The following is a 16,651-nucleotide window of genomic DNA, read 5'->3' on the forward strand; positions in this document are numbered from 1 at the left end:
TCTTTTCTTATACTTATAAACTAAAATTTTGATTTTAGAGTTGATTTTAAGATTATTTCATTCTACTTTATTTTTTAGTCTAGGTTATATGATCACGTATATAAAAATTTTATTAAAAATAATTTTTCTTTTATAAATATGTCGTTTGACTTTTTTTTAATGCAAAAAAATAAAAATGCAAAAAAGATGACCCTCTTTACAGCGTATTATCCTTCGTCTTTTTTCGTTTTATTCAAAATATATCCGACCACAAATGAGGTGATTAGCAAAATAACTAGAGGATATTCACTTCAGACACCCCATGTAACGAGAAAAATCGGACGCCCTACCCCTATCCTCGACCACACCACTTGCCCTGGAATTCTCTCCCGTTTCTCTAGCCTTGCGCTTCGTCCCGGTGTGTTGACAGTATCCTAATTCATATTTTAGATTTCATTTGAAGGACCTCCTGGTAACCGCAGATTCTTACAGAATTTTAAAAGTAAAAAAAACTTCTCTAAACAAACACTCATTTTTTAAGAATTTACTATCGTATAATCCAGAAAATAAGAAATTAGAAGCTAAAAAAACCAAATTTTAAAAGATTCCGAGAAACCAGCTTATCAAATCTTAAACTCTCTCAAACAAAACTTTAATATGCTATGATACTAGGATCGTGCCAAACCGAAATGATACCAATCCCATATCTAATACCCTAATTTTCGTAGCATGCTAATCTTACTATTCACTTGAACTTGAACTATCCAAATCTTTTATATAGAATAATAATGGTTCCTTGCTTCCTACGATCCTACGAAAATATAATCTAAAATAAGATGGATTCTAACATAAATAAATATGCTCAACTTTAGAAAACTGAATTAAATTTACCAAGAGGAGGCGAATAAATATCCCATTCCCCCTTTCTTCTTTCGTCGGCTTCAAAGAGGAGGTGAAGAAGCAGTCGACAGTGGCGATGGTGAGTCTGGTGTGGGAGTGAGTACAAGAAAGTGTGGATGTAGAGTAGAATTGCAGATTACTTTGATGAAATGAATGAATGAATTGCCGGCCTAATGACGATGAGATGCGCTGTTACTTGAGCCTCCCCCTACAATATTTGAGCCCACCCCCATTTTGGCCCAGCCAATATTCCCCAAAAAGGAGGGAAGGCTGTCGATTTTGAGATAATGGGCCGGGCCCTAACGAGGGATGTGAAATAGACTTTTTCCTTTCCTCCTCACGATTTCTTCATCTCCATCGGCCGGTATCTCCTCCTCTCGGCCATAACTGGGCTGGGCTGGGCTGGGCTGAAGACCTCATATCTGCAGCCTTAAATCATAGGCGGTGCTGAGCTGAGCCGTGTAGGTTGTTGGGCCTCACCGGCACGGAGAAATCAGGTCAATTAATCCACGTTAACGTGACCAGCTACGGAGTAGTAGTAAATTATCGTGTTATTGTGACTAGAATTTAAGAATTTAAGATCAATTCTCCGTACCTCCTTTTGCCTGTTCGTCTCAAATGGGCCGACTCCGATGCATTTTACTTATAGTAAAATTTAGTCTATACTGTTGATTTATTTTTATCAGACGGCTATGATTAAATTATACTACCAACAAATTTAAATGGGTAATATCGTCTGTTTTATTGTGATATTTATCTAAAAAAGTTACAAATTACTGCTAATTAAGTAATTAACAAAGTAAAAAATACCATTTTTCTAAAATGCACCGTAGAGATGCCCTTGTCTCAAACGATGACATCACGCACAATAAGCGTTATGTTTATGCTTATAAGCCGAAATTTAAATTTCTAAACTTAAATTTTAGAGTTGATTATCGGTTTTTCACCAAAGTTTTATTTTTAGTACTAGCTTCTATAGATCACTAGAAATACATATATATAAAATTTTTATTTATAAATCAATCACGGCATGTTTCACACACTTTCACCTCTAACAAATGTGAACGTACGATTATACGGATCTCTCGAAACTCGAATGGTCGATATCGGGAAACGCAATCAGATAGTCAGATTTAAAAGAAAAAAACATGAAGAAGACGTCATGCATTTATACAAATAAAAAGCATAACATACTGCCGTCCAATCGCGTTCAAGCTATGCACATCAAGTTACCAAACAATTCATAAAAAAACAGTTAGTTTGTTCATTTTTCACCGCAAGCAATTATATCTAGAAACACATTAATTGGATACTCCATCCATTTTATATTATAAAATATTTTAGCTATATATAAATAGTCACACACATGTAAATCAATTTTGCTGCAAACTCATATATCATTCTACCTTTGTTGCTAAATGTTTGATACCATTAACTTATTTTATACGTTTTACGATTCGTCTCATTAAAAAAAACATAATTATTAATTATTTTTATATTATTTTATTTATTGTTAAATATACTTTTATGCACATATATAACTTTATATATTTTAATTTTTTTAATAAGATGAATAGTTAAACATGTATAAAAAATCAACGATATTAAATTTTAGGGACAAAGTGAGTGCAGTGACTCTACATCCGCTCATACAGTCATGCTCTCACATCCCTCGTCTTTTTGGCCGGCGAAAGCTGATGATGAGCAAGTAAGAATAGCGCGGATGGTGCTGTTCAAAAGCTAAACACATAGCGATCATTTGGAATAATTATATCATCCCAAGCAACTGGGACCATTATTTTATTTTCCATGTAAACAACAATGAACAATGAGAAATATAATTAATACTAATTTGACAGTTGACACTGTATCTACCCAGCCAGGCCAGGCCAGTTGTCTCGCTAGTCGCAACAGCTAGCTCGCATGCAGATTGCAAAGCAAAGCTGAGTTGCACCGCAATATCTTTCGAAACCTGCAAAAATCCATTATCTAGTCGCCGTTTGGCTTCTCAGAATGTGCCATTATGCTTGCTCTCAAAGCCTTCTATCTGCAACGCATAAATCCTCTCGTAATTAAGTATGATGGTGGCTTAAATTATATCGTATTTGTATCTCTGGTTTGCTGACTTGCTGTGCAATCAAACGATGAAGGCCGGGTCAATGGCAAGCAGGAAGCTGTTCATAGGCTAGGAAGTCCCTCTTTTTTTTTCGTTTAATTAATTTCTATTTATCTATGTTAATTCGTACCTGCTCCTCCCTTAGTTCAATTTTACAAGGCATAAAAAAAATTCGAACCTGAAAGATTTTGAAAAATGGTTAGTTAACATACAAATGCATTTGCTGTGGTAAACCTTATTATATTAATTTCATATTTAAATTAATCTAGTACTAATGCCAAGGTATATATTGACATCTTATATAGGTGTTATGACAGTAGCAAGCGGGTGGAGCCACACGAAGAGCAGTTTGGGCTTGATTCTCGTAAGTGACAAAGAAATTCGATGCAAATTAAAATGATAAGCTTTAATCATAGATTTAAATACAATTTTACAACTATACATGCATGGTTGGTTCAGCCCTACTTTTACTAAAACCTTGCCTCCCGTCACAGTAGCACATAATTGTTGTAATTTGTGGCTCAAGATTTTGGCTATCCTACCCGCAACTTCCTCTGTTCTACCGACGGTTGTAGGTTCAGCTACAGTACTGAAGAAACCTGAAAACCCAACCTGGGAAAGAGTTTTGGGCTGCGTAAAAACTTGCAGCATTTTCTTGGTTCCATTCATTTATTCATACTCCGAACTCCGGGAAATTTCTACAACCAAAAACATCCGCAAAGCCCGCCCAGATACTACTAGACCGTGCCATCCCACGATCGATCTTACACGAGTTTACAGCTACGACTTGACAGAGAAAAAAAAACTGAAACTGAAAACTGTTAGAAACTACTTCTCTGATCCGAACTCCTCGTGTACACAGCACAAGTCAAGCTCATTTATTTGCCTAACTTAAACTAGACTGAACCAGCTACAAGATTATATACATAAACAGTTACAAGATCTACTTCAGGTGACTCGTCTAAAAGACGGAAAGAACTGTACATATAATTTTGAAAGCTAGTGAACAAAGGCTGAATCATTTCAAAACTAAACTACATATTAGCAATGAACAATTGACAAAAAGCAGGCGACGAGTACTAATGATGAGACTAAAAAGCTTGTTCGTCCTGGCAATGCTCCTGTAAAGTCGAGATGATCGATGCAGGAGCTGGGGACGCATGTGCCATCGCACCCTTTTCCAACGAAGTGGACAGCTCCTTCAAGAGCTCGAGAGGAAAAAAATGGCCGTGGCCCATATCAGGGCACCGGTTTGTGCTCCCTCGATCGATATGATCAAACGTACCGCTATTTAATTTAGTTTTATTCAGGAGAGATGTGTACAGATGCGTCCGTCCAATGTGTTGGGATCTCAATTGCGTTGTTCGCACTCGAGCAAGCACGCACTTTATGGCAGGACGGCCATGCTCACTCCGCGGAAGGCCACTATCTCTGACCATTCTATAAGATAACTTCTTTAATGATTTAGCTCTTAGCAAATAACTCATAGTACAAATGACCCCACAATTCATTCTCACTTAACACTAAAATATATACAAGAGACTATCTCTTGATTAAGAGATAGCTTTTATCTCTTCTATTAATAAATTATATAGTATACCTTATAGATAGCTTATAGATACTTATTGGAGGTGGCCTAAGTGTTTCTGGATTTAAATGCGGGTATTATAAAATTTTGGTAGAAATGATAGAAGAGAATGTGGAGATTGGTTGAGAAAAGAATGAAGATGAAAAAAATGGATAGAGAATGATTGTTATTGATCGATCGATAAAAAATGGGACTGGTGAAGAAATAGCTTTATTTTTTTAAATAAGATGAAGTAATATAAATAACTTTATTTTAGGGCAGGGTGAGCATGTATATGCTTGTCCAGCTGATATATGCTTGTCCGGCTGATTAATGAAGTAAGTAAAGCCTTGTTCCGAGGCCTCGGACTGTATAACGACGATCGAGTTTGCATATATTAATGGAGAATCTAAGTTTGATTGGGTCATGTCAAACAGGTAAGTTGTTTATTATAAACTTGCTTTATGTCACACGTACGTGTATTTTGGAGAAGAGTCGAGAAAACAAAGAGGGCGGGCTCTTAAAATGGATTCAATTCTACGCATTCCATAAGATTGAGTTCATGAAGAGAAGAGGCAGAAAATTAAAAAAAATGTAAGGGTTTCTTCGGATCTCAGGAATTTTATAGGAATTTCAGAGGAAACAGTTTAATTCCTTCAAAATTCCTGTAAAATTTCTCCAAACCGAAGAGAGCCTAAGAGTGACCACTTTAAGACGAGTACTTTTACTGTGTTTGTCTACTGGATACCGGAAGTATTATAATAATTGTAACAGTGACCAACAATTGCTATATGGTTGCCCAATCTTAGAGCATTTTCATCACACTCTACAAACCAAAATTTAGCCATTTTAAATAAAAATCATACTCCAACCGTCTTTCCATCCCACTCTCCAAGCCATTCGGATGGACAAATTCCTTTCCTCACTAGTCAAACTTAGCTAGCCTAGTCCACTTGCCATTCACTTGCCAAACATGGGCCCACGCATGGGCCTACCGTCTCATTCTCTCCCCCAAGTCTCCCACCGACGCCGCCAGAATACCAAACCAGCAAGACCACCGCTAGCCGGGGCAAGTTTGTCGTCGACCAGGACAGCCGCCGCCGCCAGCCGATACTGCCGACACTGTCTCCATCTTCCCCTCTCTAGATCTCGTCTGTCGCCGTCGCCGACTAGGGAGGTTGTCGCCGTTGCTGTCCACAGCCATGGAACACAAGAGGGAGAGAGAGAGGGGAAGAGGGGGAGAGAGATCAGGAATAATAGGTACAAAGGCTGACAAGTGGTGTCCCGATGTCATTGACTTGGAATAGAGAGGATGGATGGAGAAGCTGGTGGAGTGAAAAAACGAATTTGACTTGACAAATAAAATGGAGATCGACCAAATAGATATTTGGAGAATCGAATTTATATAGGCTGTTGGAGATGCGCTTTAAGCCATTAACGATGACTCACATCCTTTAGTAGTGATGAAAGTTATTTTGACCTATGTTCTAACCTTTTTTTTTATATTAAAACGATTCAAATTTAAAATCACAGGAGTGATATACATGCATCTACCGTCGATCTAGCAACAAAAGAGCCTCCATCCATACATGCATATACACTTATGGCCGAGTCCAAGATCCAATCATTGGAAGAACACTAGCTTGCTGGCTTCAAAAGGGGGATCAAAACATTATGGTTAATTCATGTGTTAATCTGGAGCAAATGATTAAGAGGAGGGAAGATTTGATAGTGACCGGCCGGACACAATGCAGTAGACACAGCCGTGCCCATGCGTGTCCGGAATTAATTCAATGCGGCGATCGATCGAGCAGCGTATAGTAGGGATGGGCACAGGAATAAAATCCTCGGTATGATTCTGTGTGCACCAAACCCCACATATATATATATGCCTACAAGAAGAGGGTAAGGGAGAGCTGATAGCGGGATGGGGTACGTTTTTCCTTTTATAGTTTAAGAATGACAATGACTGAAATCAACTTGTAAGTCGCTAAGAGAAACAATGGTTATGCATACTCTGGCTAACCATAAATGAAAACATCTATCTTTCTAGTGTCATTCTACTAGCTTTATTGATTTAATCAAACTCTAGTTTTGCAATTTACAGTAATTTGTCTCGTAACAGCTGTAATAATTGGTTGTATTTTAGGGGGTGTTTAGTTGGTGAAATAAAAATTTTTGGATGTCACATCAGATGTTTGACCGGATGTCGGAAGGGGTTTTCGGGCACGAATGAAAAAACGAATTTCATGACTGGCCTGTAAGCAGTGAGACGAATCTTTTGAGCCTAATTAATCTGTCATTAGCATATGTGGGTTACTATAGCACTTATGACTAATCATGTACTAATTAGCTCAAAACATTTATCTCACGATTTCTCACGTAACTGTGCAATTAGTTTTTCGTTTTATCTATATTTAATACTCTATTTAGGTGTCCAAAGATTTTATGTGATGTTTTTGGGTGAAAATTTTAGGAACTAAACAGCCCCTTATTTGAACCAAATGCCAAAATAAATTTCATTATTAATAACACATAGTTTTCTTTTTAATAAATTAATTGGTTAAACACAATAAAAAGATTAACAATGTTATATTTACAATCAAATGCAGTACCATATGGAAAATCACCAATAGCATCTCCAAAAGAATGATTAAATGATTCTTTATACCAAATTCTAGTAATTATATTGTAAAACTAATCTCCAAGAGGCTACTCATATGACTTGCCATGTCATTTGAGTGGTGAAATTCCCCCAATGGCCAAATCGAGTAAGTCTCCCTCCTATTAATTTAGATGGCTATCTATGGGTCTCATAGAGATGACTCACAGTCTAGAGAAACATACTTAGAGAGTGAATATGAATAGTGCATATAAAGAGTCTGTTGAAGTTGTGAAAGTTTCTAAAATTTGAACAGTGGTAACTAGTCATTTGAATTTGAAGAGTGGGAATGAAGAGCCTACGAAGTGAATATCAATTTGGAGATAAAACCTTTTTATATAAATAACTAAAGTAAGATTTAGAGAGCCAAATTTTAGCCCTTGTTCTTGAGATTCTATGATTTTGGGTCGGGAGCAATACGATCAAGTCACAGTGTTGGTTGCTGCTCCTGGTGCTGGTACCAGTCTATGACCGTTGCGAATGGATCCTGCTTTTACCGGAGAAAGGATCAAAAAGGCCAAAAAGGACTCTCCCCAAAGCGTTGTGCCCTTTTGGGAGACCCACAAAACCACATGCAGTACTCGTAAAGGCCTCTGACAGCCAAGAAAGGTGGTAGGAGTAGCAGTGTGCCACAGGAGGCAGAAAGGATGTCCTTCTGCTTCATTCCATAACCCCCCAGGATCGACTGGCAGTGGTGGTAAGATACATAGAGCCGGTTTTGACCAGCCATATGGGAGGAAAAGGTTGATCTTTTGGATTTTTCAAGGAAAAAACAAACACCATATTTACCAACGAAAAATATTTTATGAATCAAACTTCTATATACGTGTTCGAAGCGATTTGCAAGACAAGGTTAAAAAATAAACTACGACAAAAACTTTCTAACCGATTTCAAATTTAATATTAAAAATTCAAATTTTCGCTTATAAGTATAAACAGAGGTGAAAATATTAGGATAAAATGGTGTGACAACTAGTACAGGAGCAGTAGTACAAGGGAGAAAGAGACATGAAAAGAAAGATTAGGAAACCGTGTGCAATGTTTTAATGTTTGACGTTCTTAATTTATATATGTAATCATTTATCATATTTTATTTAAAATATAAATATGCAAATATAAGTTATGAGTACTCGAAGTACTTAAAACGACAAAACAAACCATAATAAGATAAATGATTATTTTATAATTTTTTAATAAAACGTATAGTACAAAAATGTATTTAAACATAAAATATTTTATATTTTGAGTTGTTAAATTCTAGTAAATAAATTAATTATTACTGGGTGTTAGCATGTTATTGTTGAGTAAATTAAGAGCCATAACTTGGTATATGTTGGACCTTACGTTGCATTTTGTAATCATGTTAGTGGCATACATTCCCATACGAGAGTATTTAATTATATTTCTAGCATGTTATTCAATTTAGAAATTAATGTTATGTTCAAAATAAGCCTTGTAGCATTATGCTTTCAACGCTACCATGCAACGGGACACACCCAGCAAAGAAGGCAAGAACCAAGACGACTGATCTATCGGCCAACTGTGATGGATTTGGGTTTGGAGTCGGAGCCACTATAATCGTGACGGCCGCCAGCACCAGAGCGCAAAGATGCGGAGTCACCGCTCAATCCAATGACTCCATTGCAGACTCGTCCAAGGTTGACAAGATTTAGTAGCATGCAACCTTGTTGTGCCGAGTCACCAAGCCACCTTGTAGATCCATGAAGAAGCATGCGACGCATAAAAATGGTAGAGACGACGCAGCTGGAGATGAGGTATGGAGGTGGTGGCGATGCTGAAGATGGTGGGGCAAGAGGAAGGAGATGTCAGTAAACTAATGATGAACTGGAGTGGCTGATGGTGGGATAGTGATGGAATTAAATCGATTTTGGAGACAAGAGGAGCAGGTGGGAAGATTGAACATAGATGAATCTGAGGAGGTATATAATTTTTATTTTTAAATTTTCTATTAAGTTGCATAGCTTTGGATGAATGTGTAAATGGAACCAACTTAAGAACTAAACTGCATATAAGAAAGGGTTAAAAATGAAAAGATTGATACAAGTTCATCCGGACTACAACTATATTGCTAGCATATGGTGTTAAACAGTAGCTTCCCTTTTGTGTGCTACATCTTCTCTACCGAGGTCACAATGATAGGCCACCTCGGATTACGAAATGACCTTGTTTATTTTTTGCATGCTCATGAACCATCTCCTCTTTCACCCCCTACCTCCCTACATGACATCTCTATCACCCCTTTGTACACTATCGTATCCGTCTTAGTTGCCGTTGGTGCCCATATGCCTTCGTGGTCTTTGGCAATGATAGTTTCCCAATTAACCTATGTTGCCTTTATCTCTCTAATGACATGATCATGTTTTTCTCCACCCCTCTACTCCGTCTACTCTCCTATCTCCAACAGAGTGGCATTGACATGCTACAATTGATCCCTTTTCATTCTCGACCTAACAATATAGATGTTTATAGTCCATGTATTAACTATTGGATGTCAGTGTCTAAACTTAGGGAACTCCATCCTCTCCTCCATCTTCTCCCACTACACCTTCAATCCTTATAATTTAATCCAAAGGTTGCTATTGTTCACCGAGCTCATAGGAGAAAGTTACTAACATGGATTGTCAAAGAAAATCAAGAGATGTTAGGAATTTAAAAGATTTATACCCAAATATTTATATAAATATGGTTCAGTGAATGCGAAACATATAATTTTTTGCACGCTAGTAAAAAACATGAGAATATATCAATGAGCATGGACTTGAACTCATGGGCTCAATTATAAAATCATGTGTTCCAGCATTACATTTGTTTATATTGCACCTAGGGCTCAAAGTAACATGGTCAGTGATAAAAGCCGTAGGGTGCCAAGTTTCTGCATCAATATTATTCTATTCAGATTATTCTTCTTTTTTTTCTCGTATTTTGTGCATATATTTCTCAAACTGTTAAACTGTTTATTTTGGAGGAAGTTTATATACAGAAATTCTTTCTAAAGTAGATATTTAACTCTATAGCTATTAAAAAACAAATAAGTCCATTGGCTTAAAAATTAGATAATTTTTCATCTTTCATCAACAAAATAACACATTCATAAAAATATTGCCTTCAGTCTGTTCTATTTATAATCATGTTTTGTTTTCGTTAAAAATGGTTATAGTAAAATGCCAATTAATTACGCCCGGAGGGATTTAACAGATATTTTGTCGCAACCTGTACTGAAGCCGAACAACTCAAACGGCCAAACGAGCCACATGACTATGAACACCAGATTCCATATGACAGCACAGAGCCAAATACTCCAGCACAGAGGTTAAACCCGTTCCGTTGTGATTGTCCTGCTTCTTCTGTTCTCAAATAAGATCATATTTGCTCTCTCTATTTTTTTTCTAAAATAAGTTTATTTGTAAATAATTATTATATTAGAGTTTATGTAAATATAATAAATACACTGTAACTAGATAAAGAATAAATGTATTGATATTTGATAAAGTAAAAGGTATTATACACCCTCTATTTTCGCTTTTGCTTATTTTTATAAGCCAAAAATTAAAATTTTCACTTAAATTTGGAGTTGGTTTAGGAGTTCTCCACCTAATTTATTTTCTAGCCTTGGCTTTAAGATCACTAAAAATACATAAATAAAACTTTTATTCACAAATTATTATTCATTGGGAAACAGTTTTTAGCACACGGGTGTAGGTACACCCGTGTGCTTGCATGCCATCTAAATAGTCATTAAAAATATGAAAAAATTTGATAAGATAGATTAATATGATTTATATCACTCCACAAGCATGCAAGTTTAAGTTCAACTTCTACAAGTTGTAGAGAAAAACAAATAAAACTGAAACTACGTATGCGTATATTCATAATTGTTTTTGTTTTTTTTGTTACAATTTGTAGAAGTTGAATTTAAATTTATATGTTGGTGAAGTGATATAACTCATATTAAACTATCTTGTTAAATTTTTTCATAATTTTTGATGACATACAAGTAACAGATGTACATGCACCCATATGTTAAAAAATTACTTCCATTATTCATTTATAAATATGTACAAATATATCGATTGACTTTTTTTACTTAAAAAGCCAAATAATTCTTTTTATTTTTTATTGTTACGGCTTACGGGTGTAGTACTGATTAGGCCCACCCCCATGCTGTTATCCATTCTGCAGGCAAGCTTGATCACATTCCCCTCTGCCTCCTTCCATTTGTAACCAACTCTGCTTCCCCGTTGACCGGTTGACCCAGCTCCTGACTGCCCGTACCAGCGACAGCCTTTGGCCTCCTCATGTGCTGTACTACACTGACCACTCTCCTGCCAGCGCCTGCGCCACCACCGCTGCTCCCCTCTCTCTTCTTCTTCTCCACCTCGCGGCCATGCAATCCCGTCCCGCCCAATGATCCCACCTGACACCACCCACCATTGCCGCCGCTACGACCTCTAAACCTCCTCTCTACTACTCGACCTGTGATCCTACTACCGGACATGGTGGAGGAAGAGGTGGTGGTCGTGGGTGGCGGGATGCTGTCTTCTTCTTGGCCGGCAATGGAGCAGCACCACCGCGCCGTTGCGTACTTCGGGCTTTCTTGCGCTCTCGCCGTGCTGCGGCGCTCGGGTGGTGGGTGCGATCTTTGCGCGGGGGGGCCTCTGCCGCCATGCCGGTGGTCGCGGCGGAGGGAGCTGGCGCTGAGGGGGAGGGTCGGGGAGCTGGAGCTGGAGGTGGAGGAGCTCCGGCGGAGGAGGGCGGAGGACGCCAGGGCGAACGAGAAGGTGGCGGGCATATTCGCAGCGCATGAGCAGCGGTGGTTCGCGGAGAGGAAGGGGCTGCGGCGGCAGGTGCACGCCGTCGTCGCCGCGGCCCGGGCGCGGGAGGCGGCGCACGAGGAGGCCGTGGCGGAGCTGACGGGGCAGCTGGAGGAGGAGCGGCGCGCGGCGGGGCTCAAGGAGGCGGCTGTGGAGCAGGAGGCGAGGCGGCGGGAGGAGGCCGAGGAGAAGCTACGGGTGGCGGAGCAGGCGGCGGCGGAGGCGCGCGACGGCGCCGGGAAGGAGGCGCAGGAGCACGCCGCCGAGCTGCGGAAGCACAAGGCGGCGCTCGTGGAGCTCGCGTCCGCGCAGCGGCAGCTCGAGGCGGAGCTCGCCCGCGCGGCGCGGCGCGGGGACGCCGCGGAGGCAGAGCTCAGGGAGGCCCAGGAGCGCCGCGACGCGGCCGCGGCGACGGCGGCGGAGCTCTCCGCGGAGGCCGCGCGGCTGCGGCGGGACGCGGAGCACAAGGACAAGATCCTCTCAGCGATGCTGCGCAAGTCCAAGATCGACATGGAGGACAGGGAGATGCTGGTGCGGGAGGTGAAGATGTGCAAGGCCAGGCGTAAGCAGGCGGAGCTGGAGGCCGACCGGTGGCGCAAGGTGTGGGAGTCCCGCCACCGCCGCGGCTCCAGGTCGTCGGCGAGGTGCGCCGCCGCCGCTGCGGACAACCCCGGCTGCTCCGACAAGCTGACATCCCCCGATGCCGCCTTCGCGCACGACACCAAGATACTCTTCGTGGACCATGTGGAGGATGCCGACGCCAAGAAATGCCGTCCTACGGCGGCGGCGCCGCCGGCGAAGGATCCCACCGTCGTCGAATGCGTCGACGACAAGCCCGGTACGTGTGCCCTTTCGAGCATTAATACGTCGTCGAAGTACACAAAGATGTCAGCATTCAATTCCAAAAGTTCGTTTTTGTTGTGTTGTAATAAATGAAACACCATGAACAGGTTGCAAATTTGATTTCTTTGACGAGCAAATTCGTCACAAATTCAGCAAAAATTACAAATTTGTAGCAGTAACAAATGTTCCTGCGATTTGCAGTGGTGGAGGAGTACCAGGATTTGCAGGAGTGGTTCAAGATGGAGACGGAGAAGTACACGAGCATGATCCGGCATCGCCACAGCGCGGAGGTGGAGGCGTTCACGGAGCAGCTCCGGCTCAAGGACGAGAAGCTGGAGGCGTTCCGGTGGCGCGCGGTTAGCATGGACATGGAGGCGTCGCGGCTGCGCTGCCGCCTCCAGGAGCTGGAGGCCCGCCTGTCGGAGCAGGAGCAGCGCCGCGCCGCGCTGGAGGCGCTGCTCGTCGATAGGGACGACGAGAACCGGTCGCTCAGGGAGCGGCTCGCCGTGCCGGACCAGGCAGGAGCCCTCGACGGCGACGACGACGACGCGGAGATCTGCCCCGCCGATGGCAACGCCGGCGGTTGCGAGCATGGCGTTCCGTGGTCCCCGGACCGCGTCGAGGCTACGGAGATCAAATTGCTCGAGCCGGTCTCGCCGGACGAACACAAGAACAAGGCGTTCGACATGGATGCCACAGAGGCGTACGCCGTCGTCTCGGTTCCGGACGACCTGGTCGAACACGAGCAGCGGCCGATCGCGCCGGCGCGAAGCTCGTACACGTGCGAGATCGAGGAGGAGGAAGACGAGGAGAAGGAAGTCTCCACCGATCCAGGGATCACGCAACCGCGGGACAGCACGGACCGTCAGGAGGTCTCCGAGCTCGCGCTCGTGGTCGCGGCGCCGCCGGACCAAAGAACCACCGCTTCGAAGATGGACATCCAAGCGCTCGCCGTGTCGTACAAGATCAAGAGGCTGAAGCAGCAGCTGCTCGTCCTCGAGAAGCTGGCCGCCGCGGCAGCAGGTAGCAAGGACACGGTGACCGCCACAACGAAGCCGTCGAGCAACGCCGCCGCCACCGCCACCATCGCCGGCGGCGGGAGGCAGCAGTATCCGAAGAGCTACCAGATGATGGTGTCCTTCCTGAGCAAGCACGTCAAGAGGTACCAGTCCCTCGAGGACAAGATCGACGACCTCTGCACAAGAATGGTACGTACCGTGTCGTGTTCCCGGACACTGTCTCTTCCACCGCAACGGGCGGCGGCGAGCGCCATTGACGTGGCGATCGTGTTTCAGGAGGAGAGCAAGCGGGGCGGCGGGCGGCGGGAGAGCGGCGGCGAGGGGAGCTGCCGGGAGCTGGCGCAGTTCCTGGAGGAGACGTTCCAGCTGCAGCGGTACATGGTGGCGACGGGGCAGAAGCTGCTGGAGATGCAGTCCAGGATCGCGCCGAGCCTGGCCCGCGCCGCCGCGGCCACCGGCGGCGGCGACGGCGACGTGGACATGGACATGGGGAGGTTCATGGACGTGGTCGGGGCGCTGCTGCGCGACGTGCAGAGGGGCCTGGAGGTGCGGATCTCGCGGATCATCGGCGACCTCGAGGGCACGCTCACCTTCCATGGCATCCTCCACGCCACCCTTCTGAAATCCTGAATTCTGACGTGCCATTGCCGCACCAAACCACAGAACAGCTTCTTCTTAATTTCCTTTAACCTGTTCCATCTGAAACTGAAGAGGAGCAATGTAACTGCACGATTAAACTGCATCTGCATATGTAGAGAGAGGAAGAACTACTACAATCCAAGATTAGCTCATACTACTTCTTCTATGATTCTATCAAGCTTGTATTAAGCCGATCTGACAGCTCCAGCAGCATGCATGCCCTAACCACGGCCATGGTTCGATGAGAGTTTCACTATGGTAGACCTGACAAATGTACCTTGACAACTTCTATAGTGCTATCTCTTGCTCTAGTACAATTAATCTGTATTTTCTCGTTTCTATTTTTACTAGCAAAGGAGTGTAATTATTGAATAATATAAGACACTCGTAAATGAGCGACTCTGATTATTTCCACGTTAGGCCTTGTTCGGTTATTTTCCAAGAGAGAGGAATTAGAGAGGATTGAGCCACAATAGGTATGGAATAAATCCCTTTCTAATCCCCTTAATCCTCCTGTGATTGGGATTAACCGAAGACCTTAAATTTGAGGGAAAAAACCCCGTGTTTATGGTAGATGTTACAGAAAAGCATATATATTATGATTTGCAACACATAAAGTTGGGAATTACTGCCTCCGTTTCATAATGCAAGATGTTTAATTTTTTTGGTTGTAACGTTTTACTATAATGTTTTCATATTAAGTAATCGTTCATTTAATGCTAAGTAATCGTTCATTTAATGTTTTCATATTATAATATGTCTATGAAAAAAATTAATTATTGATTTTTTAATGTAGATAATTGGTTTAACTTTTTTATATATTAAATTACATTGTTTCATATATGCTAAAATTACATGAGATTTGACTAAAGTGATGTTCTATGAAACCTTTTGACTATAAATTCTACGCTGTGTCACGAGTCAAGATACTTGTGGTGGTGGAAGCGAAGCAGCTCATCGTTCAGATATGGTGCTAAGCAAGGCCTTAATAAAAGAGCTGAAATTGAAGGGGGTGATCACCTTTTAAGGAAAAAAAGCCAAAAAGTATATTTATAAACGAAAAATAATTTATACATATAGTTTTTATACACATTTAGCTATCTAAAAGCGAAAACAGAAAAATAAAATACACTAAAAAACCTAAAAAATTAATTCTAAATTTAGAGTTGATTTTTTTATAAACATGAGTAAAAGCAAAAAGACGAGACGAAAGCACGGCAAACGTGACAAAACAATTTAAAATGGGTTGGTTCAGGTGTGTGTTGTGGGTGGGGGGGTTCGAGGGTTACTACCACATTGAAAGGTGGAAGCCACCAATTTTCAGCTGAATTTATCGGGGCCCATAAGTTCGATCTTAAACCCAAACGTAGCATTAATGACTAGTTTGGGCCGCTGTTTGCAAGATGGGATACAATTCGGCCCAGTCATAGCGTACTATACTCTCTCAGAAAATCTAAACGCTGGCGACGACGGCTTTGCTGATCGTGTATATTTTTTTATTATTTTTGTTTGTTAGTCCCTCCATATTTAAATTTGAAACCAACGTCTAACAAAAAAAATACGAGGGAGTATTTATTATCTATTGCTATGCTTATAGCGTGTGTGTTAATCAGTTATAACAGTTGGTACTAGATCAAAGTTACACCACTTCCATTATCCAAAGATTCATGCTCTTCTGGGTTTAAGGTTCTGTGTGAAAGTTACGTAGATTTTAGATGATTTAATATTTTTTATAGTTATATAGGGTTATAAATAAAGGAATTAACTTGTATGAAGTTTAATTTTTGTCTAGATTGATTGGATAAGTTAATTTTATATTTTAAAAACATAAAACATATCGTTTAAACGAATAGAACATTGCCCCAAAAATTCAAATTATAGAAAAGACATGGCCTAAAGTCAGACACAGATATACTGGCACTTACACTACACTGGCTCACGGCTAGCCCACACATACTCAATAGCATCCGACTGTAATGGTAGATCATAAGTTGGCTATAAGCTGATGAAGAGGAAATAGATACTGAAAAGAATAAGGTTGGTCTAGCTATACTTCAACGAAAATACATTAAATGTAAAGTTTATAGAGAAAAG

The 16,651-nt window shown here is 41.6% G+C and overlaps 1 protein-coding gene across 1 annotated transcript; it reads left to right on the forward strand.

The window, feature by feature from the left end:
- Positions 1-11,738: 11,738 nt before the first annotated feature.
- Positions 11,739-14,947, forward strand: LOC121054511 (uncharacterized abhydrolase domain-containing protein DDB_G0269086). The gene is made up of 3 exons (XM_040524487.1): positions 11,739-12,894; positions 13,101-14,107; positions 14,195-14,947. The coding sequence occupies exons 1-3, from the start codon at positions 11,739-11,741 to the stop codon at positions 14,546-14,548; spliced, it is 2,517 nt and encodes an 838-aa protein (XP_040380421.1). The 3' UTR covers positions 14,549-14,947.
- Positions 14,948-16,651: the final 1,704 nt, after the last annotated feature.

The sequence above is a fragment of the Oryza brachyantha genome, chromosome 1 (assembly GCF_000231095.2).
Source record: "Oryza brachyantha chromosome 1, ObraRS2, whole genome shotgun sequence".
Lineage (NCBI taxonomy): Eukaryota > Viridiplantae > Streptophyta > Magnoliopsida > Poales > Poaceae > Oryza > Oryza brachyantha.